This window comes from Dipodomys ordii, unplaced genomic scaffold (assembly GCF_000151885.1).
Source record: "Dipodomys ordii isolate 6190 unplaced genomic scaffold, Dord_2.0 Scaffold6, whole genome shotgun sequence".
Classification (NCBI taxonomy): domain Eukaryota; kingdom Metazoa; phylum Chordata; class Mammalia; order Rodentia; family Heteromyidae; genus Dipodomys; species Dipodomys ordii.
Genome location: NW_012267222.1, coordinates 7793165 through 7819419, shown reverse-complemented (window position 1 = coordinate 7819419; position 26255 = coordinate 7793165). Strand labels below are relative to the sequence as shown.

The window sequence follows — 26255 nt, the reverse complement described above, 5'->3', positions numbered from 1 at the left end:
TTTGAACCACTCTTAGTCTGGCTCAACAACACTGTATAGTCTTAAAGAAACTGATGTGACATAGGATTATCACTTCTAGATGACAGTATGGAAAAAAAGGAACAACCCCCCCCCCCAGCTTTTACATATTAATAGTACCATTGATTTGGGGGAAGGGAGGGAAGTTGAGGGAGGAGAAGCAAGAGAAAATGAGGGAGGGGGTAATATTGTTCAAAAATAAATGTACTCATTACCTTACTTATATAACTGTAACTCCTCTATACCCGACCTTTACAATTAAAGAAAAAGTAATACTGATTAAACAAATGCTATTCAACTCCATTTTTGTTATCTGCTTCTCAGGATAAATCCCTAATACAGCCCTATTTGCCTCTAGGTAGAGCCACTCTATGGCCTAGTGGCCCACAGTGCAAGTGCCCACGGGAATGGGCAAAAAGTACAGGTGCTTTCTCATGCCTTGCTCACTATGAAAAGTCAATCTCCACATGAGAAGACTGGAGCAGAAGGGGAGAGAGGAAAGTCTTTACAGACTTATGTGGTTAGACAGTGGCCACCCTTCAACCACCTTCCCTTTCCCCAGCTTCACAAAGAGCACCACTTCTGTTGGAACACTAACAGTGGACTATCAAAATGTCCATCTAGTAAGACCAGAAAGAACAAGAGGTCAAGGAGGCTGCAAAAATGAATTATCCCACTGTCCTTCCATTGCTAGATTCAGAGGGTATAAAGGGCCATGACACTGTAAGGCTATATTTCAGTTTGGACTTTCCCTGTGAGATGTGTGAGCTGGTAGGTTTTAAACAGGAAAAGACACAACTTTATTTCATGTTGGGTTTTGTTTTGTCTTGGTGCTAGAGATGGAATCTCTAGACAAATAGTCTGCCACTGAGCCACACCCCCAGCCCTCAAACTTCATGTTTTAAAAAGCAAGTTCAATCTGGGTGCTGGTGACTCAAGCCTGTAATTCCAGCTACTCAGAAGGCTGAGATCTGAGGATCTTGGTTTGAAGTCAGCTTGAACATAAAAGCCCATGATACTCTTTATCTTCAATTAACCATGAAAAAGCCAAAAATGGAACTGTAGATCAATGGTAGAGCATGAGCCTTGAGTTCAAGCCTCATTACTAGTACAAAGAAAAAAGAAAGAAAGAAGGAAGGAAAGGAGGGAGGGAGGGAGAAAGGAAAGAAGGAAGGAAGGAAGGAAGGAAGGAAGGAAGGAAGGAAGGAAGGAAGGAAGGAAGGAAGGAAGGAAGGAAGCTCATTTTCACAATAAAAAACTTATTAAAAAAAAACAACAAAAAAGAAAAAGGCAAGCTCATTTTGCTGACATTGTGAAAGTTGTATAAAGCCATGGTCAGAAGGCCACTACAGGGATCCAGATGAGAGGGGTACAAGGCCTGTCCAAGGCAGTAGGAATGGAAAGAAAGGAAGAAGAGAGGCTTGGGAAGGGAGGGGTCTGGTGACAGGCTGCTGGAGGGGAGGGAGAAAGACAAGGCATGTGGGCAAGGAAACAAAGGCCACAAGTGCAGCCTCTCACACTCAATTAACCACCAAAGAATCTATAATACAGCTGAGGACTCTCAAGTGAGGTTAATCACTGCAGATTTCATTCACTTCCACTTCCTTACCTTGGCAGCCGAGTTTGATACCCCATGTGTAACATTTCTGATAAGGCCTCCAACATTTCCATACTTTATCAGGCCAGTAACCCCTTCAGAAACATCATTCAGAAGCCCCATGGGGTTGCCAAGAAAATCTACTGATCCCAGGATTCGAGCTGCCTGGCCGAGGAGCTCCTGTCAAATGGAGAGGAGGAGAAAAATCCTATCAGCACCAGTATATGAGCACAGAGACCAGTATCCCCAACAAGAAGTGAGCAGTCCATCTTGTCCTCCATTCCCACTACTGCCAACAAGGACATTGTAACCTTCATCAACTGCAGCTACCTCCTGTTCTTTCCCAGACCATCTCAACTTCTCCCACTGCACCAACACCACAGATTGCTTTCAATACACTAAAAACTACTTAGCAAAGCTAGTCAGAAGAATAAAAAGAGCTATGGAGTGGAAGGTTCTAAGTATTTAATCGTCTCTACAGCATGCTTTCCCTCCTCTCTGTTAAGAGACAATCAGGCAGGAGCAGGGAGGGAGGAGCAATCCCCTACTTTTCCTGTACCTCCCATTGCTGATTCCAGGCTGTAACACCTCCTTACAGTTAGATGGAAGTATTGCCAATTAGGAAAGTCAAGGAAGGAGGCAGAGAGGGAAAAAATAAAACAAGAATAGACTATATTGGGGGCGGGGGGAGATGGGAAGGGGAAACAAAGGAAGAGGCAACAATGCTTGATAAGAAATGTACTCATTATCTTGCCCATGTAATTGTAACCCCTCTGTACGTTATTTTCACAATAAAAAAAAAGAATAGACTATATTTTAACTTTGAAAGCTAATGAATATGATATGGTCTTTACTATTCATCAACAAATACACTGGTTTTATATTTTGGTTTGTGCAGTCTGTAATAAACACAAATGGAAAATGTTTAACTTGATTAAAAATTTTTTTTCAAGTTCAACTCAAGAACAGGATCTCACAAGCTCTTAGAATACTGATACTGTTCATTTCTCAAACACATACCTGGTAAATAATCACAGTGTTCTGTGTTATTATTAAACACCAACTGAACCATGAAGAATGTGCCTAACCTAGTAGAAGTTTGAGAGTGGCTCTGAGGGACAAGACAACAGCTCCTAAGTCATGTCAACCATCTTAGGGGTTTCATGACACAAATGGGCTTCATAGGATGTGACCTGATCTATAAATGGGGTTTGCAGTAGTAATGTCCCAGTAACAAAGATTCCCAAATAAGCAAAACAAGTATTCTGCTTATGGCCCAACCACTAAGCACTTCTCTAAAGCTCACCTCCTGGAAATGTTTGAGGATGTCATTGATGATGAACTCCTTGGTCTCATAGGGATGGACCCGAGTGAATGGGTCCAGATTAATTACAGCATCTTCAAATCGAATTAATGGGAATCCCAACGTGCTTTTTAAGGCCTAGTGAGGGAAGAAGTAAAATGACACATTTTAGCATTTGACAGTCTTCTAGAATACATGAAAGCTACAAGTTTCCCAACAGGAATCAAGGTTTGATTGATTGATTGATTGCTAGTCCTGGGGCTTGAACTCAGGGCCTGGGCACTACCCTTGAGCTTCTTTGCTCAAGGGTAGCTCTCTACCACTTGAGCCACAGTGCTACTTCGGGCTTTTTCTGTTTATGTGCAACTGAGGAATCAAACCCAGGGCTTCATTCATGCTAGGCAAACACTCTGCCAAGAGATCAAGGTTGTAATATTTACAAATAAGATTTTCCCTTACAACTAAAAAAGGAAAAATATATGCACATATTACCCAGTCACATATACCACACAGAATATGAACCTAGAGCAAATCATGTTAAGAGACACCAGGTGTAGAGAGACAAAAGGCATGTGCTTTCTCTCATATGCGGAAGCAAAGTCTAAAATACAACTATGCACAATAACATATACAGGACTCAATGCATTTACACTCAAATAAGCTTACTAAAGGAAGGTATTCTTAGGGGAGGAATTCAGAGGCATAACTTCCCCTAAAGTACTATTTATCAAAACAAATAGTAGGAAGTAGAAACATTTTGGGGTGAGGCACAGGAGTAGAGGGAGGAAGGGTCAGTAAATGCAGTAATTATATTCAAAGTACATTATATTAAAAAAATGAACTATGTAACTTGTGGGCAGGGACAGGAGGAGGAAGATAGGAGAGAATGAAAAAAGGGGTAACACTGACCAGAAGCATTGTACTCATAACCTGACATGTAACTGTAACCTTTGTAACTACTAAATAAAAACAATAATAATTTTTTAAACTATAACAAAAAAAATAAACACTGTTGGCTTCAGGTGTAATTCCTTTTTCAGTCTGGATGTTTGCCATCTTTTACTTTCTGATGTGTACCACACATACAGAATATAAAATAATCAAATGCATAGATCAGTGATTTCCCCCCCCCAAAAAATGGACACAGGCTTAACTTCTGCCTAGGTCAAGAAGTAGGTCACGACCCCCACAATGGAGGCAGCCTCTTCCCTTTGCAGATACCTAATCACTGCTCTCTTCCTCCCTCAAGACATCCAGAAGCACTGGTTGGATTTTCCTGCTTTGAATTTTAGATAAATGGAACCACTAGCTTCTACTTTGCTGTGGGCTCCTTCCAAGAAACATGAAACATAATAGTGAGATTCACGATTCTATTGCATTTGCTGCAGTTTGTGCTGCAGTTTAATTTTCCATTGTATGAATAAAACCCAAATTATTCCATCACTATTACTGATTGAAAGTTGGGTCATTTCAGTTTCATTTTGTGCTCTTATGAACAATGCTACCATGAAAATTCTTAGCCCAGCCCAACTATTAACTCACAAAATTGTGAACAAATAGAAGTTATTACTTTAAACCTTCAAGTTTTGGGATGGTTGTTGTTTTTGTTGTTTAGTTATTTTACTGCTTCTAGAAATGATATCCTTCAGCAGATCTGGTACTTGTGATGAAATTAAATAGTCTGTATGAAAATTTATGGAAAATTTGAATGAGTCTACCAGGCAAGTATAATAAAGGTTTAAATGCCATAATCTAACCAGGGCTTGGATTTGCTCAAGGCTGGGATTCAGTATTTCTTTTTTTGTTCTTGTGTCTGCATATGTTATTTATTTTTATTAATAAGGTTTTTATTGTGAAAATACCATACAGAGGGGTTACAATTACATGAGTAAGGTAATGAGTACATTTCTTATCAAACATTGTGGTCTCCTCCTTTGTTTCCCCTCATCATCCTTGCCCTCCCAACCTCCCCACCTCCTCACCCACCCTCAAAGTTGTAAAGTTCATTTTTTCGACATAATGTCTTGTACATCTCATTGTTGCAATGGGTCCACCTGTATTCCTACTTAAGCAATTTGTTTTTTCCCTTCCCCTCCCCAAATTATACCACCATCAAATTCAGTGAAAACAGGGGTTGTACCATGGGGGAGGGACATACAAAGCAACAAAAAATCACCTTATAAATGTTAGAAACAATAGCAAAAAAGAAAAACCATTTGAGTCCTTATCTTGGGGTTCATTTCACCTAACATCAACTTATCTGACCTTTCTTGCTTGTCTCAGACATATACTACTTATTGCAAATAAGTAGTATGTTTCTTTGGGCCTGGCTTATTTCACTTAATATAATTTTTTCCAAGTCTTTCCATTTCCTAACAAATGGGGCACTGTCATTCTTTTTGATGGAGGCATAGAATTCCATTGTGTATATATACCACATTTTCTTGATCCATTCATCTACTGAGGGGCATCTGGGTTGGTTCCATATCTTAGATATGATAAATAATGCTGCAATAAACATAGTTGTACTGGTAGCTTTAGTATGGTCTCGTTTGTGATCATTCAGGTAAATGCCCAAAAGTGGGATTGCTGGGTCATAGGGGAGCTCTATGTGGGGTCTTTTGAGGAACCTCCATACTACTTTCCAAAGTGGTTGAACAAGTTTACAATCCCACCAACAATGCAGTAAGGTTCCCTTCTGTCCACATCCCCTCCAGCATCTGTTGTTATTAGAGTTCTTGATTAGAGCCATTCTAGCTTGGGTGAGGTGTTATCTCAATGTTTTGATTTGCATTTCTTTTATGGCTAGGGAGGTTGAACATTTCTTCGTGTGTCTATTGGCCATCCTTCTTTCCTCTTCAGAGAAGATTCTCTTTAAGTCTTTAGCCCACTTATTTATTTATTGGGCAGTTGTTTCTTTGACGATTTGTTGTTGGGGGATTTAATTTTTTGAGTTCCAGGTATATTTTAAATATGAGACCCTTGTCGTTGTATGGCTAGTGAAGATCTTCTCCCAATCTGTGGGCTTTCTATTGATCTTGCTAGCTATGTCCTTTGCCATGCAGAAGCTCTGCAACTTCATGCAATCCCATTTGTCCAACCTTTCTTTGATTTGTTGTGTTTCTGGGTCTCTATTAAGAAATTTTCAGCTTGTGCCAAGGAGACCTAGGATTTCTCCTATTCCATCCTGTAATGTTTTCAGGGTGTCTGTTTTGACTCCGAGGTCTTTGATCCATTTGGAGTTGATTCTGGTGCAGGGTGATATATAAGGATCTAGCTTTAGTTTTCTACAAGTGATTAACCAATTTTGCCAGCACCATTTACTGAAGAGTCTGCCTTTCTTCCATTCTATTTTTTTAGCTCCCTTATGGAAGCTTAGATGGCTATAGGTCTGTGGGTTCATTTCTGGGTTTTCAATTCTATTCCATTGATCCTGAGGTCTGTTCTTGTCCAGTACCAAGCTGTTTTGATTACTATGGCTTTGTAGTAGAGTTTGAAATTTGGTATTGATATTCCTCCAGCACTGTTCTTTCTGTTAAGGATCGTTTTTGCTATTCGGGGTCTTTTATTGTTCCATATGAATTTTTGGATCTTCTCTTCTATTTCCTTGAAGAATGAGGTTGGAATATTGATAGGTATCACATTGAATTTGTAGATAGCCTTGGGAAGTATTGCCATTTTTTCGATGTGGGATGCAGTATTTCTAAGTCCTAGTCTATTTTAGTTGTTGGATGTACTTAAGCTTCTCCACTGAATAGCAATACCATTCCTCCAACTTTAATATCCCCAGTTAAAGTGCAGATGGCTGGGAATGCAGTTTATGGCAGAGTTCTTGCCTAGCACGCACAAAGCCTCAGATTCAGTTCCCAGCACTGCAAACAAAAACAACAAACTTGCCCAAATATCTATTTATCTGCTCACCTTCTTAACTGTCTCTTTTTACTTAAGACTCTCTCAGCAGAAGGTGTCTAAGAAAGTAGCAAATGTCTTAAGAAACAAGGCAGTTCAGATTGGATTCTGTTTGGCAGCTGGTTTCTACTTGGTGTCTTGTCCTTTTCTCCCTCTACCACTTACACATCAGAAAAAGTCTCATGAGTACATACACATTGGACTCTCCAAGTTTTTCTCCTCTCATAAATCCTGGACCTCAAGTACTGGTTGTCTTGGTAGCTTTCCAATGGCTTCAAATAAAATTTAAAATTATTTTAATCTAGCTTTTCTTGAAGATCTCAGCTGGTTTGGCTATCAGCCAATTAACAATTTCTAGAACTGATTCTATAGTCTGATCACATTTTATTTAATATGATAGACATTGACATGTTTAGAAGATATGCCATCTACTCTTCTTTACAGAATGTTGAAATCATTTATTCATGCTAAGGCTATCAGAGCATCAAGAATGCATCTAATTTTATAAATATATTAAAATAATTATAACATTAAGATAATACTGAATTGAGCTGGCTATTATTTATTAAATTCCGACTTCATTTTTCACTTATCTCTTCTTAATCTTTGTGCATGGGTTTCATAGGCTGCCTTAATTTTTTGGAATAACAATACATTTAATTAGAATTTAATTATAGAAGAAAGATGGATGAAATTTCATGACTCAAAATTCATATAGAAAAAGACAATAGGCTGACGAATTTGACAATGTAAAAATGAAGTTTTGCCTGGGTGAATAAACACATCCAATGCAAAATAAAGAGATAAAGGAAAAAAATGAAGAACAAGATGCCTGTAACTACCATCAAAGACAGAACTTTCACCAAGAGCTTCTAAAATTAGAATAGATAGAAGGTAACCTGATAGAAAAAAATGGACCAAGTGATAGACCCAAAGAATTCAGAGAAAAGTCATGGCTTTTTTTTTTTGGCCAGTCCTGGGGCTTAAACTCAGGGTCTGGGTACTATCCCTGAGCCTCTTTGTGCTCAAGGCTAGTGCTCTAACACTTGAACCACAGCACTACTTCTGGCTTTTCCTGAGTAGTTTATTGGGGATAAGTTATGGACTTTCCTACCCAGGCTAGCTTTGTACTATGATCCTTAGATCTCAGCCTCCTGAATAGCTAGGATTACAGGCATGAGCCACCGGCTTACCTGGCCAATGTGGCTCTTTAACATGGATTAGAAGACATGAAATAGAGAGAAATAGTAATCAACAACTTATTGGGTAGAAGGCATGAAATCCAAGACTATTATTTCTCCTCTAAAGTTTCTGCTATCCACTCTCTCACCCATGTGGTGAGCAATGAGGAAATAAGTGAACATACCTGATTTTCCTCCTTTCAATGATGGAGAAACTAAGGCCCAGAGCAAGGTGACCTGCCTTGTTTAGAGCCACAGAAACAGCACTTGGAGGCCCAGGGTCTGACAGTCAGTTCAGCATTTTGTTTAACCAGTATAACTGAGCATCACTTTTGTCCCAGAAAAGAAGTGTAACTGAACAAAGGCTCAAGCAACTTCCTTGTTTTGACCAAATATTGAAGAAGCAGCACCTGCAGTAGCTTCTACAGCTCAAGCTTAAGACCTGTGCTAAGTTGCCAAGCCCTTCAGCAGACACCATTCGCTCTCTGGATAACTAAGAGACTTTGTCTGAATCAAGAAAGAATCCTGACCCTGAGGTAAAAATCATCCTCATCTAGTACTGCTTTGGGACTTCCCATATTCCAAAAGGCTGTGATACCGCCTACTGGTATGAATTATTCTGCCACCTTGAGGCTGATCTGGTCAGTCAAAGTAGAAAAGAGGAGAGAAAAAGAAAGGACCAAACAAGGCTTTTTTTCATATAACCAAATGACTAATCAAATACAGTAGTATATAACATTTATGCTTATTTACTCAAGTAGCAGACAGTTTCCTGTCATAAAACAAATTCTAGAGAAAGCAATCCTGTGTTCCCTAAGTCCTTAATAAAAACAGAACACTGCCTATCCCTAGACAATAACTGCAGAAGCCTTACAGAAATGCTGTAGAGTTAAAAGAAGAAATACCTGTCCACAAGGTCTCAGATCACAAGCTATTCCGTGGGCCACATCCTTTCATTTCTTAAGTTTATCCTGCACTAAACAAAACTGTCTGGAATTCATTCTTTAAAGGTTTATTTATGGTACATAGAGACTGTTTATGTGAAGCAGGGTATTTGCCTATTTCCCTTTTGGGACAGTGTTTAAAACTACAGGGATATTTCCTTCTCTGGCACTTTCTGAAATACAATTAACAATACTGGATCTTTTTTCCTTTTAACAAATCTGGTTTTTATTTAGGGAGGGGAGGGGAAAAGTAAAGGGTCTGAAGTTTCCCAACAAATTATTTCAAGCCTTTGAGAAGACAGTTTTAGGCTTTTTAAATAGTGTCTTTGTTTGAAAATCCCCCTTACCCCCACCCTCTCTCTGACCATTAAAATGTGGGTTTTCTTCCAAACTAGATTGCTCAATTAAAGCCCTTCTTTTGTAATACCCCAATGCCTCAAATGGGAAAGGGACTGCTGTAGGCCACCTTGTGAAACCTTTTAAGAGCTCCTGGCTTCTTTTGATCTTTAAAAAAAAAAAACAACAACAACAACTAAAAACACACCTAGACGCTACCTGGCATTTTTGCTAGCCACTGTCATAACATGCAAACTGGGGAGAAAGATGGTAAGGCCAAGTGGGGGAGGGTGCTGGACTTCTGTCTCTGCATTTGTGAAATAAACTACTACCTCCCCCTTCTTCAATCAGAGTCAGGGATCCAATTGAGACAGCAGATGTGAAACTGCTCTGAGGCCCTCTGAACAGACACTATATCTGGCAACAATGTACCCTCAGTGTAAACCTGGAGAGGCTCCCCTCCGAGATTGCTGACAGCCTCTCCTGGCTGGGAATCAGGAGAATGGAGATAATTATTCCTTCACTACCAAAGACAGGGTTACCTTTTAGTCAGACTCCTGTGATTCCTGCTCAGGGAGAGGACTCCATTTCCAAAGCACATACTTTCAGTGATTATATATTCATCAAAAAGAGCTTATTGCCCTTTCTAAGAGCGACTAATAAAGAGATATTACTCTGTTAGGAAACTCCAAATAAATGACATTATCTTATGAGTCTCAGACTTCACTAGAAGAACTAAAGACACAGTGAAATGGTGACTTTCCATAAGCCAAGAGTTTAAAGTCTGAAGGTTAACCCGATTCCCAGAACCTTGCTTGAAGCGCTAACCTCCCCTCTCCCACAAAGTCCCCTTCCCCTTCCTTCCATGACTGTGCCAGGTAATTTGTTTAACAATGATTTGAAAATGTTCCTTTAAAGTACTGCCAGGTTGAGACAGTCTACCTAAAAAATTCCAGTGTGTTGTATGCACACGTGCGAGTACACACACGCGCGCACACGTACATGCATGCGCGTGCACACACACACACGCACAGAAAAATAAAACATCAATACCACAAAACTGGGCTGTAGACACCACCCTGATTTTTGTCAATCTGGGGAAGACTTCTGCTACAAGCAATCTGAAAGGAGTAGTTGATTGTATGTTTTGTAGTAAAATGATTTAAAAAACAAGACACCCTCAACTTGCAGGAAATGCTTAGCACTGGTTTGCTGGATGAGTGCCAAACATTCTGGGGAGAATTCTTCATCAAACCAACCCATTGCAATGGGTCATATAAGTCAAGTGGATACTTGTGGATATTAGCAAGATAGTGGTTTCCCATGGTTTTCCCCACACTCCCATGCTAATTATTAGGCTTTCCAGTCTCCTGGGAAACATGAAATTAAAGCAGATGGGGGAGCCAGGGCAGGGAGAGAAGGGTGCCACACATGGTCTATCCTCAAGATGGTTTTCCTGGTCCCCACCAGCACCCTAGCTGTTGGTCACTGAATCCACTGTAGCCTTCACCCCTGCCCTGCCCTTCTCCAAATATGATCTGACGCTGAGCAGACCACTGTCTCATTACCTGTGGGTCTATTTTAGAAGCCGTGAGCTGGCAGACCATGGGCCACATGAGGCCCACACATGTGTTTTGTTAGGCCCACCAGGTTTAAAAAAAAAACCACAAAACTTAAATTGGTTGCCAACATTTAAAAACCAGGAGATTCCACATAAAAATATCCAGATTTCCGGCTTCTCTTTAAAAAATCTGAAGATCTGGCAACCCTGGGTTCACATTCCACCATGACAATATGGCTGGAGCTGAGCCACACTGTCCCTATGCTCTGGGAGTACATGGTTCTTACAATGCTTCCCATGCTGGCCAGCATCTGCACAGGCACTTTAGACTACCACTCCAGACTTACTAGGTTCTTGCTCAGATCTCTAGCTGTTCCTGTTCACAGAGAGAGACCATGTTATAGTATATGACAGAAGGTAGCACAGGTGGTAGGCAGGAGTTCAGACACTGGTTACTGGGAGGTCTTGATGACTACCTAAGTATAACAGGGAATGAGCCAAAAGCTCAGCAACAGTGCCCGGCATCTGAGTTAAAGCCTCAGGACTAGCACAAAAAACAAAACAAAACAAAAAAAAACAAAAGCAGTCTATACAAATACTGGCTATGATGTTGATGCTACATGGAAAAAGTGAGTGGGCAACATACTGATGGTTGAAAAGTCGTTCTTGAGAATGAACACAGGTGTCAGCTCACCTTAAGATCCAGTGGCAGCTTGTTGGAGGTAAACACACTCAGTTTGATCTGGGGAATGCTGATCTTGAGATTTTCAAAGTAGTATCGAGTTGGTGTTCCACTCTGCTCAACTGTCTTTTCATGGAGGTTTTCATCATATTTTTCCACCTCTAGAACAAAGGCAGCACACAAGAAAACAACAACAACAGAAAAGTTACATGATTTCATATACTTATATTCCCACTGAAAAACTTCATAGATGAACGTGTTGATACTTTTCTAAGTCTAGTTTTGTTTTTGTTTTTTTTTTTGGGGGGGGGTCTGGTCGTGGGGCCTGAACTCGGGGCCTGGGCGCTGTCCCTCAGCTCTTCAGCTCAAGGCTAGCGCTCTACCACTTGAGCCACAGCGCCACTTCCGGCTTTTTTCTTTTTGTGTGGTGCTGGGGAATCGAACCCAGGACCTCAGGCATGCAAGGCAAACGCTCTACCACTGAGCCACCTTCCCAGCCCTCTAAGTTTAGTTTTTGAGGGATCAGTAATGCATACAGCTTCCTGATGGCCTTTCTTTGTAAAAGCAGATGTTCAATTTATATTTTTTTATCACTAGGCCACATTTATGTATTTTTCTTTTTTTCATTCTATATTATCTTTAAATAGTTGTACAAAAGATTTACCATTTAACAAAGCAGTTTATAAATATATCTTGATCAGTGTCATCCAGTTTAACATTCCATTAGACTATTAATAGTCTACTAGTAAGTAGACTAGCTTAATATTTTAACCTGTGGCTCCATGCCACCTGGCACATCACATCTATGGGATAAATAATCCAGGTAGGAACCAAAGGTCAGAGGTATTTGCTGGCCACAGGCTTTCTAAAACTATTGTTGGTTTCGATATATGTTGATTTTGATACTGTAGGTTTGATATAATACAGATTATCTCGATTTGTCTTATAGTATGATATCCATATAAGGATCTGAAGTACCATACAGCTAACCATAATGAATACTATCACCAATTAAATAATGGATCTGAATCAAACAATGCCTCTATGATACAATATGGAAGAACTGGGGTCATGGCTCAAGTAATAGAGCTCTTACCTAGCGAGGAGGCCCTAAGTTCAAACCTAGAATGTTTGAAAAAAAAAAAAGCTAACCAAAAGAATTGAGCAAAGGCCACTGAGAACTGACATAGCAACCAGTAACACAATACAAAACTGTAGGCATTGGTTTAAGAAGTATAAACAAGGCAGATTACTTTACTTGCTATTATGTGAAGGGACTCAAACACAGTAATATGTGTGCTCTTTCTGCCTGATGCTGTACCCAGCTCAATGTAGGCAGATGCTTTCACTTGGTTTTCTATACCTCACAAAGTCCACACATCTCTACTTAGCAAACAAATTTTTGGTAGAGTTAATACCATAACTATCATCAACTCTACTTACTGATAAATGCCTCTGAACAGAGACCTGCCTATCTATGCTCAGGAAACAATGGGCTAATAAAAGGCAGGCAAGGACTTTATAAAAGTCAAAATCCACCATAGCATATTTCAGGAGAAATCTGCAAGAGCAACTTACAAGGACACTTACCAAAAACAAAACAAAACAACAATGACAAAAAAAAGCATGACCAATCAAACTTGAAGTCAAACTTCTCCAGCAGGTACCAAATCAGAAAAGGGTAACTAGCTGGCATTCAAATAGCTGCCTGAATACAAATAAACACTGGAGCCCCAACTCAGAGTGGAGAATACAGTCTAACAAATAAGACTCTGCTCATGTTCCCAAATACTTATTTTTCCACTTTATCTTCTTTTTGCTTTTACAGTTCCAGGACTAAATCCAGCGCCTCACACGTGCTAAGCACATGCTTTATCACTGAGCAAAATCCTCAGCCAATCCCAAATAATCTTAATGTTTAATTCTAAACCTAGAATATAAAGAACAGAAATATTTTTCCTTGCCGTCTTTGTACACACATACACACACACTGCCAGTGATTTCTTTTTTCTCTAGCCAATATAGGCAGACAATCATAAAAGTCTCTTTCTTATCATTATTTCAGGCTCAATATTTGGAGTAGGCTTTAAAAGGCTGAACACTGACTCCATTCCAAGCTGTATATGCAGCCCAGAAAAAAATCCAGCTAAGAGCAAGAAAAGAGGCTGTGTTGAGGAATCTGAAATAGACAACAACTGAATTATTTCTGTAGTACTGCTACAAATCTGTTTCCTGCTAACATATACAGCTCCTTTCTCTAATGAAGAGAATAAAAAGAAGCTTTTGTATCACATTAAGGCACAGGGTATGGATGTCTAAAGTCCCAGAGCTGGAGCTAGCTAAATTCATTTTCTCAACGAAACCAAAGGAACCGCTGAAGGGATTTCTGATTCTTGGCACTGAGTCTGTTTAATAAACAAAGGTTAGGAAACAAAGCGGTTTGCTAGATGACTAACATAATTTCTGTTATCCTAGAGGAGATGAATCAAAAATGCAAAGCACAGAAGACTGGTGTGCTGCTTCCCAGAGGCCTACCTCTGGACATTCCATAATACCAGAGACCCTCAGGAGCCACCTCGTTCATGGACATTAACTCCAGACAACGTGCAGTCTTGGAAAGAGAACAGCTAAAATGATAACCTCAGCTTCCTAGCTCAAGCCATGAGGTGGAAAGAGGATGGGCAGGCAATCCAGGGGCTACCTATTTTTTGACAAACATGAAAACATACCATCTATATGGCATTTAACATTACCTGACTCTGCCTGATCGTAGCCAAAGAAACTCAGCAGCTTCAGCAGCAGTTTCTCCTCAATCTGCACTGTGAATCTCTGAGCTGTGACCATCAGATGCTAGAGAGAAACAAACTCTAGGTAACAAAGTGAACAATACAAGGACTTTTACAGATGCCATTCAGAAAGCCCCAGCGAGGCCAGGCATGATGGCTCATGCCTATAATCATAGCTACTCACAAGGCTGAGGCAGTAGGGCACATGAGACCAGTTTGGGAACAGCCCAAGAAATACAAAGAGACCTTGTGTTAAAAGAGAGATCAGGGGAAGGGATTGCCAGGAGCCAGTGGTTCATGTCTGTAATCCCAGTTATTCAGGAGGCTGAGATCTGAGGATCTCAGCTCAGAACCATCCTGGGTAAGAAAGTGTATGAGACTCTCATCTCCAATTAAGCGGCAAAAAGCCAGAAGTAGAACTGTGGCTCAAGTAGTAGGGTACTAGCCTTGAGCAAAACGCACAGTGCCAGGCCCTGAGTTCAAGCTTCAGTACCAGTACACAAAAAGGTAAGGGAGAGAAGGAGGTAAAAACACGACATGTTTTCTTTATTTATATCATTTGATGATAGTGCCATTTTTTTCCTGGCTTTTCTCTACTTGTTACAATTTACCAAAACTCTGGAAGGTATTTCGGAGGCATTGGCTGTGCTGCTGCTTGACTCCCAGGAACCTGGTTTCATTAGTCAGAGGTACAGCTTCGGATGTGCCATGGTGGGTCATCCATCACCAGGTGGTACTCTGCTTAGACCCAGGGCAGTCTGTAAGGGGCTACATGACTAGGCACATTGCGGAGGCTGCGGACAGGTGTGTGTAATCCCATCACTGCTAGTGACAAGGGATCAGAAGGAAGGCTCTCACTCTGGTGGAGTTTTCTGCTGTCACAGCTGGCTAATGCACAGGAACCTCTTCAAGACAGATAGCTTGTCACTCCTGAACTACTTGGGTTTAGTAAGCAGTGTGGCAGCTCACAGAGCAGGATGCCTCCCCCAAGGTCTGACCCCTCATCACTCCTTTTCCAGCATCTCTGAACCACTCCATTTTTAATACACAATCTTATAAATGCTACACTTTGCTTCAGAGACTCTGGTACCTGTAGGCTCAAGCACTACCAAACTGCAAGATCACTGAAAACACAACTGAGGATACAAAGTACCAGGAAAAGGAGTTTCTGCACATTCCCTAAATAGCTCAAACCTACAGAACTATTTCCAGGTAGAGCCTGCAGTGCTGGTCACAGCCTTGCCCTCCTCCCAGCTCACCTTGTAGATGTTGGTCAGTGCACTCTTGCTGGGGAACTTCACTGCATTCACCTGCACAGCTGGGCCGGTCTCAATGACCTCGTTCTCATTGCTCAGGGGGGTCACATAGAGCATGAAGGGCTGAGTGGTACCAATGAGCTGGTTATCCACCTAGGACAGGAAAAGGGATCATTAAAAAAAAATCAAAATCAGTAGTCAGGCACTGGTGGCTCATGCCTATAACCCTAGTTACTCAGAAAGCTGAGATTTGAGGATCACGGTTCAACCAGCCCAGACAGGAAAGCCCTTAAGACTCATCTCCAATGAATCACTAGAAAAACGGAAGTGGTGCTGTGGCTCAAAGTGGTAGAGTGCTAGCCTGGAGCACAAAACCACAGGGAGGCCCTGAGTTGAAGCCCCATGACCAAAGTGGTGGGGGAAAAAAATCAAAACTAGACTCAGCAAGTACCCTAGTCATTCTACTGTATTGACTGCAACCAGGAAAACCCATTCTATCTGAAGAACAGGGCCAATAACAGCAATGGGAAGAACACTGGGACCTCTATTTCATTACTTCATTACCTCATCACATCATTAGGTGATGTATTCTGCCAAGAGAACAGACCCAGAATTTACTCATCCAAAACCTAAGTATGTGAGGTAACACCTGATAATTAGCTCAAATTGTTCTACAACAGCCACATTATTTCAAATATTATGTTGTACATGATATGTATATACAAGTTTCATGTCTCAATTTATAATATCACAGAATTAAAAATAAAATTTAAAAGCCTGGCACCAGTGGCTCATGACTGTAATCCTAGCTACTAAAGAGGCTGAGATCTGAGGATCATAGTTCAAAGACAGCCCGGTCAAGAAAGTCCATGAGACTCTTATCTCCAGTATACCACCAGAAAACCGGAAGTGGTGCTATGGTTCAAGTGGTAAAGGGCTAGCCTTGAGCTGAAGAGCCGAGGGACAGTGCCCAGGCCCAGAGTTCAAGACCCACAACTGACAAAATAAATAAATAAATAAAAATAAAATTTAAAATATCAGGTGAGCATGTTATGTTAAGTATTATGCTAGTCAACTCAGATGCATTATCTCATGATGACACAGGAGATCTGTGATAAAGAACTACTAAGAGGTTTTACTGGAAACCTCAAGCACTGAGGTCATCTCCACAGAGGAGATGCTGAAGAGAGGCCCTTGCTCAGGCTGACCAGTGACAGAACCAGTACTGAATCCAGCCTGTGTGGCCCCAAAGCCAGCTGTTCATGCTTCTCTCTCACTCTGACAAAAACTCTGGATTCAGTAGCTTAGGAGCCTACCAAAGTCACTTCCTGTTCCCATCCTAAATTGAGCTTCCCTCTCAGGACACCAAGTCCTCAACTTTAGGGGAGACTGCTGCCTCAACCACACAGTACCACAGATAGGACTGGGCTGCCGTTAGACACTTAAGCAGTCCAGAGGGAGATACCACAGCAGCTATTTCTCACCAGAGATCCACTCTGGGAAGAGGCAAGTGAAAGACCACCTGCTTGATACCCTTAAGAGACCCTCAGTACACACTTTGCATACCTCCTGGAGGAAACCCTTATGTACAGGCATACCACCTCTAGTAAAGAAAAGCTTAGAAAAACTTGCAGAAGTTGAATTACTTGCTCATATCACATAGCTGTGAGTGGAAGAGCTGGGATTCAAGGGCACACATGATCTCTGTGGCCAAATCCCTGACCCCTCTTCTCCCTTACACCCCTGGACTCCACACCTGTGACATAGTAGATGGTGCTCGCTCTCAGAAAGCAAGGATAGGACAAGACGCCTTTTCCTACCTCCACACAGGCTCTGTTTTCTATCTTAAAAAATTACTTCTCTGCCTAGTACCAGTGGCTCACATCTATAATCCTATCTACTAGGGAGGCTGAGATCTGAGGATCAAAAGGAAAGCTCATGAGACTTTCATCTCCAATAACCTCCAAAAGTCCAAAAGTAAAGCTCTGGTTCAAGTGGTAGAGCTCTAGCCTTGAGCATAAAAGCTCAAAGACAGCACACAAGCCCTGAGTTCAAGCCCCAGGACCAGCACACAAACAAACAAACAAACAAGCATTCTTTCTCTGCTTTTAAGTCTCCTCTCCCAGTGCCATGGCCTGGCAACTTCTCAGGGTAGAAAACTAAGTCAACTATAGGGCTCACCTCTTTTGTTTCCCACCTCTTCGGGGTCTCTGTTTTTATGGTCTGATGCCCACTGACCTGAAGCTGTTGCCTCCTTATTCTGCCTTGGTTTTGGGACTGTTTCAGGTGGGATAGTAAATGTGGTACCTGCTGTTCCATGCTTACTGGAAGTAGAAAACATTACCCTCCTGTGCCTCCCTGCCATGAACCTCAAGCCCTCCAAGGACAGGTACAGTTCTGTGCACTTCTGCTCTTTTCTCTCAGTAAGACCAAAAAACATGGGACACCAGGTGCCATTGGCTCACACCTGTAATCCTAGCTACTCAAAAGGCTGAGATCTGGAAGTGGCTCAAGTGTTAGAGTGCTCGCCTTGAGCTGAAGAGTTGAGGGATAGCGCACAAGCCCAGAGTTCAAGCCCCATGACTGACCAAAAAAAAAAAAATTATCAAAAGGCTGAGATCTAAGGATCATGGCTCAAAGCCAGGCTGGGCAGGAGAGTCTGGGAGACTCTTATTTCCAATTAATCACAGAAAAAGCCAGAAGAGGAGCTGTGGTTCAAGTGTTTGAGCACTAGCCTTAAGCAAAAAGAAGCTCAGGGTTAGTGCCCAGAATTCAAGCCCCTAGAACGGAAAAAAATAACAAACAAAAAAACCCACACCATGGGGCACCTTCCTCCTGCCATCCTTACTGACCTGAACAAATTATTTATATACCACTACTAGATTTGAGACAGAGTTAAAGAAAAAAATGAGGGTGGAAACAACCACTTCATAGAATGATTTTTGGAATGTCACAAGGATATTTCCTTCAAAGCATTTAAGTTTTTAGACTACTAAACATTAAATCTGATGCACTGACAGCATGCCAACGAAATGCCCACCTGTACATCCTCAATGCTGAGTTCAAGCATGTGGCTGGTTGCCAGCTGGGTGTAGTGAACATTGATTCCTGTAAGACTCGCAAAGACCAGCTCTTCAGGTACTTTATTAATTAAGGATAGGCCAATTCCACCTTCTAATTTCACAAGCACCTGAAAAGAAATCAAAATATGGCCCACTGGTGGTTTTAAACTGAGCTCCTGGTACAGGAGTATACAAGGAAATGAGTGGCTTCAAATCCCTCTACTCCTGACCTCTGAGTAGATGAAAGCTAATGAAGCAAGAGAACCCAGTGAAGCAGCTCTTGGGCTCCACTGCCCTCATCTCACTAGGAGCCATCCTCCTGAGGTCTGTTCCCCACCCAAGGGCAGAATAACAAAGGGTCTAATGACACCTGACCAGAGCACCAAGTACAGGTACTCTGCCGAACAAGAGGTTAACTGAAAATCTTTCTCCCCATTTGGCATGCAAGCTCTGAATGCATGTTGAATGCATTTCCCTAACATCTGACATGGTGCTTTATACATAGGCATTTGAATTAAAAAAAAAAAAATCACTGAATGATTATCAGGTACATCTCCTCCTCCTCCTCTTGAAGCTTTTCTGTCTCTTCTCAATATCGGGGAGGGGGGTAGAGTGGGGGGGGAGAAAGATGTCAGAGTCAGCTGGAGGAAAAAAAAATCACATGTTTTCTTATTCTCTATCTTAAATCTATTTAAATCTTATTTAAATTCAAACCATCTAGCTTCTTCTTTGTCACCTTACTTTAGCACCATTTGTTCCATTCTGATTCCACATTAACTTTAGCTGTCATTTACACAATATATGCTCACATTCATACTGTGATAACTCAGTGAAGCATAACCCTACTTGGAATTCACACAGAGGAAAAAGAAACCAGAAACCCTCAGCACAGAACCCTCAGCAAATCAATGATCAAGCAAATGAATTTATTGGAAGTGGTGCTGTAGCTCAAGTGGCACGGTGCTTGAGCAAAACAAGCTCAGGGACAATGCCCAGGCGCAGAGTTCAAGCCTCAGGATCAGCAAAAAGAAAAAAGAAATTTACACTTAGAACTTACTTCCAATTCCTGCTCTGTCTCTGAACTCCTTAGTTTCTGTAGCTCTTGTTCAGTAACAGGTAGTTCATCCACTTCATATGATGACTGGTCACTTTTCCACTGGCAGAAATCTGTTATCTGAAGCCAAACAAAACACCATACAAAGAGGGCCACACTTCCACAGGGAAATCCATTCTAACCTGTGACAGCTATGAAACAGCCCTTTAGGCCCAAGAAGTAAATGGTTTCCAAGCACCATTAAGCAAGCTCTGCATGCCGATACAAGGTGCTTCTGAGACTGAGGGGCAAACTCTTTAGCTGAGCACCTTGAGAGCCAGGCATGGTAGTCAAACACCAGCAAGTGATCTGTAATTATAGTTCAAATATTGAGGCAAGCCTCAAGATTACTGCTTTTTATAGCAGTAGCATGGATTGCAGTATGGATTGTGATGAACTATCTCAGACAACACTGTCATGACGCTCTATACTCACACCAGGACTGGTAAGTCCATGTCCACAGCACAGATTTCTCCCTCCAGCTTCAGACCCATATTTACAATAGCTTTTGGACATCTTCGCAGGTGTGAAGGTATCATGTAATATCATGTAGTTATATTACTTCAACAACCCCCAAGCTCCTTGCTCATTTCCCAAGTCTGCTCTGTTTCACTGTTCAGTGCTCTGGTTTACCATCCTCCTCACTAGCTAAGGTGGATTTGCAGGGGGGCGGGAGGAGAGCAATCCTTGATTTCTTCTTCCTTCCTGACACCACATTCAGTCAACTACTAAGTCTAATGTACTCCTAAATAAGCTTCATCTGTTTTTCACCATCTCCCTCACACCTGTCCGTGGCATTTGTTTCAATTCAGGCCTCCACCTCTCAAGTATATTACTAAACTGGATTTCTCTAGCTCAAGTTTTACCCAACTCCAATTCTTCACATTTCAGCAAGAGTTATCTAAAATACATTCTGATCATGCCTAACACTCACTACAACTACATCTTTAGTGTTTATCTCAGGCTGTTCATAATCTGGCCAATGGTCTAGCCTTATTCCTTACCATATTATATGTGCCACCTGGGCCAAGGACCAGTCTCTCACCTGTGGCCCTTCATTCATCAACTTACCAATACTACCTTATTATGTTATCACTCACTGACTATCTACCTGTTTTCCACAATGCATGCTATAAGCAGCCCAGGAATTTTGTCTGTTCACTGGCCTATTCTCAATACCTAGACCTGTACTGGCTCAAATAGCTGCCCAATGAATAACTGCTGAGAATGTGCTCATCATGGAGGATGAAACCACACCATCTTTCCTTGATGATCCTCAAGTTAGTCCATAGTCTTCAGCTGAAGCAGTACTTTTAGGAAGCTCTCCCAACCACTAAACCCACAAACACAAATACTTTCTACATATCATCCCATCTTACTCACAAAACACAACATTTCAACTGAGTACATATCTCATCTCTTTTTGTTTTTAATGTATAATTCTTAAATATCAGCATAGTTATTAACAACATGGGTAACACATGCACAGTTCTGTGTTATCTTCTGTGATTCTTATTTTTTAAGATTTTTTCCTTTAGATTTTACTTCCATTTTGGTTATATGTACACTTCAGTTCTCACTTATGACATAGATCAATCCCCATTTTACAGGTGAAGACACCATGTCCTCATATCCAATATAAATATGTTCATTAAATTCTGTTGAAGGACTGGTCACCAGGAGGAGGGGAAGGCAAATCACCCAAATCACCTGGAGTGCTCTTGTCGGTCCATCCGGAATGACTTTGATGGATAACATGCCAGAACCAGGCCTCATTTTTTGGTTAATAAATTGTTGTTCGGGTGGAACTGGTCCCAAAAGCTCCATAGATGTGTCAGGACCAAGAACGACTTCAGCTCCATCAAACAATCCAGAAAGTCCCCCTTTGGTCTAAAAGACATTGGAGTCCAGATGTATAAGAAAAGGCAAAGGCATGGTCTTTAACAACATTGTCTTTAATGAAACAGGGTACTGAATTCAAATTCTCTTCTGGAGGGTCATGAAAAATGAACACCAAAGCATTAACTATTTGGACAGATTATAAAGAATAAGGTTGTATGAGATGGATGGCAAGTTATGCTTCATGAATTTGGGGAATGACATATACAAGGACAGTGAGAAGTAATTCCATGAACAGAGTCTACTGGTTTTAACCTACCTTGTAATAAATTCCATCCATTGAAAAAAGAAACTTTTAAAGAAAATAACCAAAGCCAGTTTTGAGTATTCTCATAATGTTAAAAACCTTAAATATCCCAAAAATAAAACTACTACTATCATTCAGCTTTCTAATAAGAAGCAAATTCTAGACTTAAAAAACTATATAAGTCAGGCACTGAGACACACACAACTATAATCACAGCTATTTGGGAAGAGTTCAAGGACAGCCTGGGCAAAAAGTTAACAACATCCCCTTTTCAAAAAATAATGGTGGCAGATGCTTGTGATCAGGAGACACAAGTAGAAGGATCACAGTCCCAGACTGGTGTAGGGGAAAAGCAAGACCCTAGGTAAAAAGTAACACAAAGCAGTGGGGCGCTGGTGGCTCATACTTGTATCCTAGCTACTCAGGAAGATATCAATCTGAGTATCACAGTTCAAAGCCAGCCCAGAAAGGGAAGTTATTAGTTATTTTATATATTATTAGTTATATATTTTTATGTATTATTAGTTATTTCTAACTAACCACCAGAAAAACAGAAGTGCCTCTGTGGCTCAAGGTGGTAGAGTGCTAGCCTTGAGTGAAAGAGTTCAGAGACAGTGCCCAGGTCGCAAGTTCAAGCCCCACAACTGACAAAAACAACAACAACAACAAAATAACACAAAGCAGCCAGGCACTGGTGGTGGCTCACACCTGTAATCCTACCTACTGGAGAGGCTGAGATCTGAGGATCGCGATTCAAAGCCAGCCCAGGCAGGAAAGGCTGTGAAACTCTTAACTCCAGCAAACCACTAGAAAACCAGAGATGGCGCTGTGGCTCAATTGGTAGAGTACTCACCTTGAGCTGAAGAGTGCCGGGACAGCACCCAAGCCCAGAGTTCAAGTCCCATTAAGTAAATAAATAAATAAATAACTCAAAGCAAACAGGGTTCAACTAGGCCTATGGCTGGACAACCAGCCCAAATAGTCAAAAGCTGTTGCCTCCTTTAATATGTAATTCAGCGCTGGGCACATCATTGGATGCCAGCTGTGCAAGTTTCTGAAGCAAAGTACATTCTTGCTGTCTACCCCACATGAAATAGAGGACTACAAGGAGACCTGGGGGACAGTAGCCTCTGCCAGAGAGGACAGACACAATCCAAGTCTACATCTTCTTTGTTAAGTTTCAATAATGAATAATGAAAACAAAACTGTGAAGCTGGGTTTGCAGGGTAGGTTTCAGTATAGAGAAAGCCTTTCATGACTGCTGTAAGTTTACAAAGCACATACATTATAAGGGCAGGGTCAGAAAGTGTTTTAATGTCTTCAATTACTTCATTCAGTATAATAAGATTGAAACAAGCTTATTTCTCTAACAGACACACACTCTGCCTTGCTGCATGCTGCTATTATGGGGTCATCCACAAACAGAGAAATGATGAAATAGATTCAAAAAACAACAAACATCAGAAAGGGATTTGGGGGAAGAGAATGCTCCAAGAGAAATGGAATTACATGGGCTTTAGGAAAAAACTAAAGTCAGGGTCAGACCCGGAACCCACCAATTATAACAAGCCCGCTTTTGCCTCTAGAAGTCTGAACTGTACTGCTAATTGAAAATCACAAATCCATTCCAGATGTGTGTTTCATATAAGTCAGCAGCTTGCCTTTGATGAAACAGCTCAGGGCAACAGCGATAAAGAAAATAAATCTCACCAAATAGCAGTACGAGGCTCCTCACACTGTGCCCACTGCCCTGGACTACCTACCATCTGCTCTGTGAAGGACCGCCTGGTTCTACCCAGGACAAAAATGCACTAGCAGCTCTCTATCAAGTGTTTAGTCTTTGGTAAAGCCCACACTGGGCAGAAGTATACACACTATCACATGTGTTGCTCTGTTATATACTCAAACCTCTGAGCTACCCTTCCTATCTGCTCATTTCAGATCCATGGCTCAGTCCCAGACTGAAGCCAGAAAGGGCAGAAAAGCTAAAACTTAGTAATTTTCCCAACATGTATTTGCTTATAAAGTAATTGAAGTTTATTATGGAATAGATTAGCTGAGCTGAGGACACAGGAATTCGTTAAGCAATCTTGATTGGGATATTTGCAACAATTCGATGCTTATTTGGATACCACCAAGAGTGGAGAAATAATCAGTCAAAGTATGCACAGGCCATCCTGCTCACTAGCTCCTGCAATACTTCAAAATACTGTTTTAGCCTTACATGAACTTCAGGGGCCTAAAGCTAACTCATCTAGCTTCCAATTAGACTTTGAGCTGATGCTTTTCTTTCCTTCTTTTAAAAAGCACACAGGTGCCACATACTGGTGGCTCACACCTATAATCCTAGCTATTCAGGAAGCTGAGCTTTGAAGATTATGGTTCAAAGCCAACCTGAGCAGAAAAATCTCTGAGGCTCTTATTTCCAATTACCAGCAAAAAAAAGCTGGAAGTGGAGCTAGCTTTGACTCAAATGGTAGAGCACCAGCCTTGAGTAAAAAAAGGCTAAAGTGTAACACCTAGATCCTTAGTTCAGTATTGGTGCCCCAGTAGTGGTACCAAAAGCATCCCAAAACAAAAAAATAGCACATAGGTAATTTCTATCATGAGAGAAAAAACATCCAGGGAAACAAAGAGGGAGAAAAAAGTCCCATCACCCTAGTCAATCATCCTGAACATACTTGTAAATCATTTTCAAGACTACTTCCCACGTAAGTAGCACACAGGTGCACAAAAGCTTCTTGAATGGTCTTTAATAAAAATGGAACAGCTAATAACTCAGGAGGCAGAGTTTAGTTTGAGGGAGGAGACTCCCATCTCAACCAATAGCTAGGCGCAGTGGTATGTGCCTGTCCTCCCAGCTGTGACAGGATCACTGTTCAAGCAAAAAGCAAGAGCCTATCTCAAAATTAACCAAAGCATGCTGCAGGTGTGGCCTGAACAGTACTGTGCCTGACTAAAGAGAATGAAGCCCTAAGTTCAAATCCCAGTACACTCCTCCTTCCCCCTCAAAAAAGAATGAAGATAATGGAATATGTTTTCATTTACAATTAACTTTTCCCATTTAACTATTAACTGTGACTTAGTTGAGACTTGATTACAAAGAAGGTTCAACCCCTGCGCACATTAACTGACCTGGACCACCAAGCCATGCAGGCCACAGGTCAGTTTTCCTTCTCGGAAATTCCATGTCTGGGTGGTGCTTCGCCTGCGATCTGGCTTACGTAGCATCAGTGGCTCATACCTGGACAGAGACAATCAGTAAGTCCTCTGGGAAAATAGCTCAGGCCTGAAGAGAAGCTATGGATCAGCCTTTGCTTGTCTGTCATTTAGAACTGTCTGCCCTTAACATCTAAAGAGCAAGTTAGCTGAGCTCATGCAGTGGTCAGGTATCTCTCAATGAAAGAGGGACAGGACAGAATGGAGGATGTGTGACACAGAGCTGACATTCTCTCAATCACAACTAATCTGCAACAGGAGGACATCTGCTGAACAGATTGAGATTCTTTGCAACAGCCCATTTTCTGCTTTATTTCTAAACACTTTTGTTTACTGTTTTGACTTAAAAGTCTTTTTGGAAGTAAATAAATAAACTAAAAATAAATACACGTATTTTATGAAAAACTAAGACACAGGAAAATAAAATAACTTGCTCAAACTTAACAAGCTGATTTAAATCTAGAGTTATTCATAAAAACACACCTAAAGAGATTCTTATTAATTTCTTTTGAAGTATTTTTAAATGGGGAAAAAAGGTTTAAAATGTATTATAAAGAGTAAACTAGAAGTTTAGGAGAAAAAATATTCACTTTCTGTAACATTTTATTATTTGACATTTCTTACCATTTCATAGTAACTTCAAAATATTAAATATTAAATAAAAAGCCCAACACTCAGGTCTGAGAATTTAACAGGCTCCTGTCGCTGAAGAAAAAAAATACAAGTATAAAACACCAATATTTGCCAAGCATATTTGGCAAGCAGAAGGATTCATGCCTATAATCCTAGCTAGTCCAGAGGCCGAAACTGGAAGAATTGCAATTCAAAGCCAACTGGGGCAAAAAGTTCTCACGACCCCATATCAACCATCAAATCAGGCATAGTGGTTCACAACTGTGATCCCAGCTGCGCTAGAAGCTGTAGGTTTTGTGGGTCAGTCTAGACCAGTCTCTGTAACAAACATGAGACTGTTTCTTTTTTCTGTGTGTGTGCCCATCCTTGGGCTTGAGCTCAGGGCCTGAGTACTTTCCCTGAGCTTTTTATTTTTTTTTATTTTTTTTTAGGTCCGGTTGTGGGGCCTGAACTCTGGGCCTGGGCGCTGTTCCTCAGCTCTTCAGCTCAAGGCTAGCACTCTACCACTTGAGCCACAGCGCCACTTCCG

General features: G+C 41.1%; 1 protein-coding gene across 1 annotated transcript in view; it reads right to left on the bottom strand.

The window, feature by feature from the left end:
* Vps13d (vacuolar protein sorting 13 homolog D (S. cerevisiae)) overlaps positions 1-26255 on the bottom strand; it is a 236261-nt gene that overhangs the window by 76860 nt on the left and 133146 nt on the right. Inside the window, exons 53-61 of the mRNA XM_013031922.1 lie at positions 25010-25118; positions 21439-21618; positions 19693-19809; positions 18614-18763; positions 15577-15726; positions 14285-14381; positions 11544-11692; positions 2922-3056; positions 1628-1795 (exon numbers count right to left, since the gene is read on the bottom strand). Coding sequence (XP_012887376.1) covers positions 1628-1795; positions 2922-3056; positions 11544-11692; positions 14285-14381; positions 15577-15726; positions 18614-18763; positions 19693-19809; positions 21439-21618; positions 25010-25118 — 1255 coding nt within the window. The remainder of the gene's footprint in view (positions 1-1627; positions 1796-2921; positions 3057-11543; positions 11693-14284; positions 14382-15576; positions 15727-18613; positions 18764-19692; positions 19810-21438; positions 21619-25009; positions 25119-26255) is intronic.